The sequence below is a fragment of the Microtus ochrogaster genome, chromosome 17, assembly GCF_000317375.1.
Source record: "Microtus ochrogaster isolate Prairie Vole_2 chromosome 17, MicOch1.0, whole genome shotgun sequence".
Classification (NCBI taxonomy): domain Eukaryota; kingdom Metazoa; phylum Chordata; class Mammalia; order Rodentia; family Cricetidae; genus Microtus; species Microtus ochrogaster.
The window spans coordinates 4,430,856-4,440,628 of NC_022019.1; the positions used below are offsets into that span (position 1 = coordinate 4,430,856).

General features: G+C 47.2%; 1 protein-coding gene across 3 annotated transcripts in view; it reads left to right on the forward strand.

The window, feature by feature from the left end:
• Positions 1 to 9,773, forward strand: part of Tnfrsf19 (TNF receptor superfamily member 19) — an 88,605-nt gene that overhangs the window by 44,597 nt on the left and 34,235 nt on the right. For all 3 annotated transcript variants that reach the window (XM_005355399.2, XM_013349238.2, XM_013349239.2), the window contains exon 5: positions 4,791 to 4,876. In XM_005355399.2, the coding sequence (XP_005355456.1) occupies positions 4,791 to 4,876 (86 nt within the window). The remainder of the gene's footprint in view (positions 1 to 4,790; positions 4,877 to 9,773) is intronic.

Consider the following 9,773-nt stretch of genomic DNA (forward strand, 5'->3'; position numbering starts at 1 on the left):
CCCCGATCAAGTCCCCCTCCCTCATCAGCTCCAAGAGCAATCAGGGTTCCCTGACCTGTGGGAAGTCCAAGGACCGCCCACCTCCATCCAGGTCTAGTAAGGTGGGCATTATGTTTTGTTTTTTTTTTTCCCCACAATTGGACATAAGCTAGAATGTTATCTGGGAAGAGGAACCTTAACTGAGATGATGCTTCCATCAGATTGGCCTGTAGGCAGGTCTGTGGGGCATTTTATTCATTAAATGATTGATATGGGAGCCCATCCCACAGTGGGTACCACCCCTATGCAGATGGTTGGGGTGTATAAAGTTCAAGCTGTGCACATCACAAAAAGAGGACCAATAAGCAACACCCCTCTGTGGCTTCTGCATCAGCTGCTGCCTGCAGGCTCCTGCCTTGGTTTCCCTCAGTGGTAGACTGTAGCTATAAGCTGAAATAAACTCTTTCCTCCCCAAGAGGCTTTTTTGCTCATGGTATTTATTGTAGCAGTAGAGTGCAAACTAGAAAAGGTTGTTTACATCAGAGTGGCAGCGGGCCTCTCGTGACCTGTCCTTTCTCTTCAGTGGGGAATTAGAACCCAGGTCTGAAGGCACAACCTGCCCTCTCTAGCTCTTCAATGCTTCTGCTGGCCATGTCATTTTAATGAGCTCTTACTACTAGCTGGACACTTCCTGGGGGTTGCACTGTCACCAAACCATGCTGCAAACTCAGGAGGAGCATTGTCCACTCCTTACAAAGAAGGAAACTGGTCCTGAGAGAGATGGCTGATGCCTGGAGTCTCCTAGCTGGTGAGTGGAGGGGCAGGGCTGTTCCCCCGGCGCTGCTCCTCTTGTTTAGGTAGGTGCCCATTGAATGAGGAAGTCTTGCAGGAAAGGGTTCCATTCATCTGTCCATTCTTTATCCCATGCCCCTTCTATGCTCAAGTTTTCTATCAGCTCCTAACTCTTGAGAGCTTCCCAGACTGGCTTGCACATTTCCTGTCCTCCTCCCCTATTGCTCAGATCCTGTCTGTAGGCGACTGTGACATTGCTGATGAGGTCTGGGCGCGGAGGCTAACACTTCACCCTGTCACTGACATTTGTGCAGTTTCAAATATGGGGTCACTGTGGACTGCTGACAAGGTACACTGTGCCCTGGCCAGTCAGCCTGAATCTGGAGTGCCAATCTGAACAAAGCTGTCTCCGAGGCATCCTGCATCCATCGTCCATTCTGTGTGCGGCAGAGTCGAACCTTGGCTGGACGGTGGCTCAGAGGTCTCAAGCCAGGGCGCTGTAAAACCAGAGCCGACTGCACCATAGCTCTGCTTGGTGGCAGAGCTCTCGCTGGTGGGAAAGTGCCGGTCCACCACAGGGTTTCTTAGGATGACGTTTTCAAACATGTCCGCCAGGCTAGCCAGTCTAGCTTGGAGTGAGTTCAGTTAGAACTGTCTCCTCACAACGCTGTCAGTGAGTTTCACATCCGTACAATGTGTTTACATGACGCTCTTCATCCCACAGCGAGTAAGCGAAGGTCAGTATGGGTTTCTTTTGTCTTTTCATATTGTCTGTCCGAAAGCCAGGAACAGATTTACCATCGAGCTTCCGAAGCCAGTTTAGCCAAACCTTTTATATAATGGATGCCTGTGTTCCCTTTCATTTGTTTCATTAAAAAAAAAAATGTATTTCCTACCTCACTTGGACAGGAAATGCAGTTTCCAATGTTTCTGTGTCCCAGACTGTGGTACAAACGAAGAGATGGCAAGGTGGCTCAGTGATGAAACATGTACCTAATTAGCAAGGGGTATTGGCCATGGAGACTCGGAGACCAGAGTTCCATCTACAGAACCCACAGTCAAAAAGCCAACCCGTGTGTGTGTGTGTGTGTGTGTGTGTGTGTGTGTGTGTGTGTGTCTAATCCTAGCTCGATGAAAACTGTGTGATGAGTTCCAGGCTAGTGCGAGAAACTGTCTCAAAAAACCCAGAGTGGAAGGAACAACACTGGAGGTTGACCTTTGACCTCAACAGGACCATGGATGATGCGGTAGGAAACTGTGCCACTTATAATGCGAACAAATCTAAAACTGGATGAACTGGATCAAATCCCGGCTGCATTCAGCCATTGGTCAAACTTCTACTCTGATTTGACTATGAAAATATGTTCAATTAATATCTGATCTAGTGCTTTCCTACCAGATTCTCATGAAGTTACTCACTTACGCACATATAAAATTTACAAAGAGGAGATTGGAGAACTCATATTCCCTCTTTTTGAAGCACAGCACTAAGCTACAATAGCCAAAAGTATGTATTGGCACAAAGAGCGATAAACAGGCCAAAGGAACCCAAGGGGAGCCTAGAAGTCAGCCCTTGCTTGGCCTTGTGAAAGACATTAGTCTCATCTCTTGCTCCAGTATGGATGACATGCTATGGAATAGGCCAATCACAAGCTGGCGATGCTGTGGTTGCCATGCTGTGATTGCCATTCAGATGAGGTGTGTGGAGTTGTCACCTTTACAGAAACAGAAGGAAGAGCAATTGGGGAGCTACTGAGCCTGAAGTAGGGGCCGACAGGACCAGAGCCTTAGCCGGGGAAGCTGAGGGAGCCTGGCGCTCGGCTTCACAAGTGCCTGCAGGCAGCACGGTTCAAGCGCACACCTGACTGCTTATGACGGGAAACCTGCTGCTGTGTGGTTTGCCACAGCAGAAGGATGCATACAAAGGTTTTTAAATAAAGGCAACAGATGCCAAATGTGGTGGCCCACGTCTTTCTTTTCAGCATTCAGGAGGCAGAGCCAAGAGGATCGTGAGTTTGAGGCCAGTCTGGTCTACCTAGTGGAACCCTGTCTCAGAACAAAACCACCAAGGGTGAAGGGAGATTTCTTATTTAAGCGTATCTTGTTAGAGACTGGAACGTATATCCGGGGTGGTGGAGCATGCCTTTAATCCCACCACTTGGAAAGTAGAGGCAGGTGGATCTCTGAGTTCCAGGACAGCCTGGGCTATACAGAGAAACCATGTCTCAAAAACCAAAAATAAATAAATAAATAAATAAATATTGTGATTTTTTTTATACCTCCATCCAGGAAATTACCAAATATAATTTCATCTATTATTGGCAAAATCTATAGTAGTTTTTTAGTACAGAAAAAAATTGTGTAAAAAAATGAAAAAGTAATACCCGACACTCAACAGCAGACACTAAAGGCACAAAAATACCTTTTCTAAAGCCACTTAAAAATAGAGATAGATCAAGTATTGGAATTGAATGTAGACATTATTTAACATTTAAAAAATAAGAAATTCCCCTCGCTGTATGACTGTTTTGATGTCTGTTTTCCTTAATAAGCAAATAAATAGATAAATTAAAAAAGCCCAATTACCAAAATAATTTATTCAAATAGATTATGTATTTGAAAACCATGCTTGGGAGGCTGGAGGTGGAGAAGTCCCGCCATGTTTGAATGACCTGTAATACTGAGTAAAGACTAGCCAGGAAGGGGTGGCATGGGCACAGTTCACAGGCAGGGCCAGAGGAGGCACCAGCGCTGTTAGACAGTTAGGCAGAAACATCCAGAGCTCGGTCAGCTGCTATTTTCTCAGTGGCTTACCAAAGAATCTAGGAATTCTGGGTGCTGTTTTGTGTTGAGGGGTCTCCCTGCATAGCTCTGGCTGGCCTCAGTCCTCCTGGTTTTCAGACATGCCACCACATGGCAAGCTCAGCTGAGACCTTTTCCAGCTGTTGTCACGTTTCCAGGATTACCAACCTGCTCACAGTGCACAGTAAACTCAAGGTCAGATGCCAACACACAGTATAATCACTAAATTGCCGGCCAAGACATTGATTGTAACTTTAAAAAAGCCGGGACTCAGACACTAGAGGTTTAGAGATAGGACGTGAATACATGAATACAGTTTGGGAGACCTTAAAACTTGTTTTCTTTTCTCTCTTGAGCGTTTTCAGTTTTATTTATTTCTAGGGATAGTACAGGCCCTCTTTCTTATCTGTCAGTGTTGACCCCTACAGCCCTCACCCTGTGTGCGTTTGTGTGTACGCACTAATCTTTCCCCTACTTTCCAAACAAAAATGACAGATTTCCACATCAATTAGCATTCATTTGATTATTTAAGAGTTTAAGCATTTAAAACCAGTTTTAGCCAGGCATGGTGGTGCACACCTTTAATCCCTGTACTCGGGAGGCAGAGGCAGGCGGATCTCTGTGAGTTCGAGGCCAGACTGGTCTACAGAGTGAGTTCCAGGACAGCCGCTGGGTCTACACATAGAAACCCTGTCTCAAAAAGCAAAACAAACAAACAAATTAATCACATGAAGACTTTGGTTTAATTATGGATAATACTCTTTGCTGTTTGTCTAGTTGTAGCATCACCTTCACAGCGGTGGTTGTAAGTTTGTCCTTGTAGTTTCATTTCCGTAATCATAATTGTAATGGTCCACTCTGTCCCTTTAAGAGACGAGCCACGCCCGCTAATTTTTAATTTGATGCTGCTCATTAGCTATATTGTTGATGCTTTATGTTTCAAATGCTAAATCTAGTGCTTTATTTAAAAGGTGTTTGTGGTTTAGGTTACAACAGAATTGCCAGAGCCCACTGGCTTCACACCCCCTCTCCAGCATTCCACCCTAGTGGGGATGTTCTGTGTAGGGAACCAGTCTGTGCAGTGTCCACCACCTGCCCAGCCTTTGGGTGCCTCACTTCACCAAGTGCCGGTTCTGGAGGCTGCTGGTGACCGATGACGTGAAACTCAGCGAGCTTAGATGTCAGCACTAACCAGGACTCTCGCCTTCCTCTTCTAGATTTTACCGGAAGACCAAACTTGTTGGGTTTCAAGACATGGAGTGTGTGCCCTGCGGAGACCCGCCTCCTCCCTACGAACCGCACTGTGAGTGACATGCCAAGTGGCAGCAGGCCTTTCAGAGAACCCGTCTTTGCCACAGGGCTCCTAGTGTGTGCTCGCGTCCAGACCCTAGTAGAATAGAGCACCTCACTGACCTCTGCTTTGCATCCCCCAGGAGACAGACGCTTTGCATTGCCACGCCCTGTTCATTTGCATCCTTCCTCTCTGGTGCTCCGTGCAGGAGACCTGGCTTCACTGGGCTGTCCAGGTGCTAATCCTCAGCTATGCTACTCTGGCCCTGATAGGATCACACAGGGCTGTCTGCTTTTCACAAGTTCCTCCTAGAATACCCTTGCCCTCCATAACATATTCCCCGCACTTCCTGCCCATTCCTGTTTTTGTTTCTCTTACCTATCAAGTCAGTGAGGAAAGAGAACTCATTGTACTTGTCCTTGGTCAGTATTTCCTGACCAATACAGGAGACACTTAGGTCTTTGTGTTAACGTTAGTCCTTTTGACCATTAGCTTTGTGTGTTTCTCCCCCTGGAAACAAGAGCATTTATTGTGTTCCCAGCCTGCCTGGTGGCTGCTCACTGTCTTAATGCTAAGCAAAGTAGATGAACAAACACCACAGGCAAGGGATGGGGTCAGCCAGCCAGGGGTGAGGTATGATCTGCTATCCTAGCAGGGCTTGCAGCTGGGCTTCACTGCACAGGAAAAGCAATGGGCCAGGAAGGGGGATGGAGGTGCATGTCCCCCTGGCATCTATTGGCACAGCCTTGCTGGAATCCTTGTTAAAGTTTCCAATCCATGGTATCTGCCCTCTTGCTTCTTTCTGTAGCTAAACTTCCTTCCAAACAAATTGCGAGTGTCTGCATCCTTTGATAAGATCCCGCCAGGAGGGTTCTGGAACTTTTGCACTCCACCTTCTTATTTCCTTTACGAAAATACAATTACTTCGTATTCTTCATTTGAAGGGACAGAACTTCTAAGCAAACAAACAACAGCAAAACAAACCGTAGACTCTAAGACTCTGCCATACGGGAGCTACCAGTGGTCCCTCCTTAGGCATCTGCACGTGATGCGTCCTGTTGCCAATTAAAACCCAAGGACCTGGTCCTGCTCAACCCTTTGTTTTAGCAGGCAAGCTCATGTGTCACAGTTATTAAACAAATAGCATCAGCAGAACCCAGGTTAGAGCTGGAAAGTGCTAAGGTCCTTCCCTCCCCCGCATACTTAATGTGGTGGGTTTGATGTCAATATAATCCCCAGGCTTTGGGATGTTTTGCCTTTAGGGTTCTAGCTAAACTTAGGTAGCGTGAAAGGGCCTTTGAACGCAGAATTCACGTGCAAGCCTCATGTCTCATGAAGCCTTTGGTCATACAAGTTGGAAAAGACGATTAATTAGTTTAACATATAGAGATACATATTTCTCCATGTGTCAAACTTTCTAGAAAGTAAAGACAAATATTTGTGAAGTTGGAAGCGCAGCAGGCCCGGTTGAGGACTTTGACATCTCAGATGGAGAGAGCCTGGGGTCTTGGTGAGCTTCATCTCTGTCAGAGTTTGCTGTCTTTGGCACCCTCCTTGGGAACCGGTCCAGAGTTGGACTAATCTCCTCAAAGGAGATCTAGAAGTCTTTGGGGGAAATTATGCATGGCGCCTTGTGTTTTTACTTCTCCTCCGGGCTTTTCAGTTTATCCACAAAGAGCTTCTTCTTCAGTCCCCCTGAGGGGTTCCTGTGCCCTTGAGCATCCTGGCTGTGGGAAGTAGGCGTCCTTCAGGCTGCCTCAAGCGGTGGGGTTTGTTTGACCAGTGATGTGTGGTGTGGTGCGGTACGGTGCGGTGCGGTGCGGTGCCGTGCGTGTGGAAACAGGCTCAGCTGGGGCTTACAGGCTCAGATAAAGAGTTGTAGTCCCAGGGACCCCCGGTACTAGATTGGAGCAGGGTCCCAGGACCTTCCTTTCTCTTTTTCTAAACAAAACAAAACCTGGCCTCACACTGCTATTGGTTTCCAGAGACTGTCAGTTCATTTCCTTTTAAACTTGGTTTTGTTTTCTTTAAAAAAAAATGTTTCCCGGGCACTTGACTCTCAGATCACTGAGCACCGCCTGTAGAGGGATGAAAGTCGTCGTACCAACTCAGGCATGATGACTCACCTGTAGCCTCAGCATTCAGGAGACAGAGGCAGGAGGATGGCCTTGAGTTTGAGGCAAGCCTAGAGTAATACCTTGTCTAAATGAACCAACAAAAAGCAAAAACAAAGCAAGTCATATTATCTTTGGACACACAGGCACTCAGAAGGGGCTGGGTGTGTCAATCTCTCCATAATGGCCAGCCTCCGGCTCCCCTATGCAGGGTAAGAGCAACATGGCTAGCAGGGACAGACTCGGCCCAAGTATTTCTGCGACACACTGCTCCGCAAGGCTAATGACTAATACGATGGAAAAGCCATACCTGAAGTGGGAAGAGGTACACGCAGTGTGCACAGCGCATTGCTTACCCTACGGGGAACCAGAACCTAAGGCTTCACACGTATACCTGCTCTCCCACCAGGCTCCGTCTCTAGCCCCTACCTCTATCTTTTGGAAACCCATATAGGTAGAAAACAGACTAGAAAGAACTTCAAAATACTGTGTTTGGCTTCCTGAATTTCAGAAAGCTCTGAGGCTAGAAATGTGTTGTTTGGGGGACAATTGACGTTTCCCTTTATTTCTTTCCCCTCAAGCAAACAAAAGTGTTCAATAAGTTCAATTTTCTTTTTGAAGTTAATGTTTGAAATGCCTTTGGTTTGTTATATAAGAAGGCCTTTTAAGTTCCCATTAGAAAACCATCAATGTTTAGCAATGCGGCTTATTATGCATCAATACGAGGAGCTGGAACCTTTGCTGAGTGCTGAGCCACGCACAGCCGCCAAGCCTGCAGGTCACCGTGGCTCCTGCTCTGCTCTCTCCCACACGCAGGGATTTATCTGATGGCTGTGACTTTAGATTCACGTGGCTCGTTACACAAAGCGCTCGAGAACAAAGCAAACATCAAGTGTAAACACACTTTAAACACAGTTGTGCTCTGGTGAAAGCCGCTTTGAATCATTCCTAAACCACTTACTTCAGCCCCAGCAGCCTTCCCAATCGAATAAACATTACTCAAAAAAAAAAAAAAAAAAAGCCACAGATGTTTTACTTCTCATCAGACCCATGGCAGGATTTAGCTCTAAAATGTCTTGGGTGTTTTCTTCTCGCACCTTACTGTCCCAAGCGGGTGCACATTTGATATAGTCAGGACAAAGCGTGCAGTTGGAAATTTAACAGAAGTGCCTTTGTCAACATCGCCGCTGTCAGCCCCATATGTCAAAGTCACCCAAGCACTGCTACCAACTCATGCTGTTAACGACCTGGCCGAGGGGCTGTGGGTGGATGGAAGCAGCTCTTGCACGGACTACATTGTTATGGGGGTTCCCAGCATGCATCTGGTGGGGGACTGGGAATGGGAAAGCAGGAAACCAAGCTGAAGTCAAGGTTCTTCAGCTATCAGCATATCAAAGAGCAGGCTGCCCCTTTGTGCTGTCCTTTGCAGGTTACCTATGTCAGAGAGGGCTGTATCCCGACACTGTCCTAGGAGGAGGACACTGAAGACCTCTGGCCTTCAACACGTGCAGACACGTGCAAGTGCGGCTGAACACACACATCGAGCAGAGAAAAATGGCAGTGTGCAGATGCAGGAGAGATGCCCATGGTACAGCATCCTCTACACGACAGTAGTATGTGGATGCAGGAGAGATGCCCATGGTACAAGGTCCTTCACATTACAACAGTGTGCAGATGCAGGAGAGATGCTCATGGTACCAGGTCCTTCACACTACAGCAGTGTGTGGATACAGGAGAGATACCCATGGTGCAGGGTCCTCCCTCCACACTTGCTGTGTGTACATGTCAGGGTTTTGTTTCTGCAGTAGTGTTTTGGTGAGTTTGCTAATACTTAGAGGCCAGATTTTCCAGGCCGCTTACTGGAACTGTGGTCCACAAAGCCAGTATGCACTAATGAAGGGCTCGGCTTACTGGGGGTTTTGAAGTTGTCTCTGGTCCCTAGACCAAGACACGCTGGTGTCCAGCCAGGTCACTGCTGGCAAGAAGGCTGTTTGTGGAGCCTCACTGTGGTATTGTGTGGGGAACAGTTGAGTGTGGCTTGTGTGCTTTCAACAAACACTTTCAGCAACCCAGAGAGGAAACCGCTCCCAGAGATGTCTGAATTTAACTGAGTCTCTTCTCCTAAACGGAGCCTGCAAGTTAGGGAAGATGAGGATAAGATCAGAACACAGCAGAGGCAGCACAACCCTGGCGTGGGGAGCATTAGCCTCCTGACCTCATCTGAGCAGAGACTCCCCGCTTCTTCCTCTTTGCTGCTCTGTTTAAGGTGCCACTGCCCACGCGGTAAAAACAAACCCAGATACCTACACAGCCCCTGTCATTACAACCCTCTCTGCAGAGGACACCCTTCGAAGGCCTCCCTTGAAATCTTTTCTTTTCCACACTAAGGATCAAACCCAGAGACTTGTGCATGGCAGGCGAGTGCCATACCACTAAGCTATGTTCCCAAGTCTTGGTATTTTGAGACCTTGTCTTCCAGTATAGCCCAAGCTGGCTTTAAACTTGAGATCCTGTCACTTTTGTCGCTAGAGCACTAAGACTTCAGCCCTGTGCTATTATTACATGGGGCTGATCCCAGAGCAGCCCAGGCACCCAGAGCACACTGTATTTTGTGACGTTTGGTGCAAAAGAAGCAGACCTAGTCATCCTAATGACTGACCCTTGAGGTTTCCTCTCATGGCATTGAGCGTGGTAATTAGAGGCCTTGTCAAAGAGCTGGGGAGGCGATCAAATGACATTTGTGGGAGTCTTTTTTCTTCTGTTTTATTTATTTATTTATTTATTTGCTTTTATTC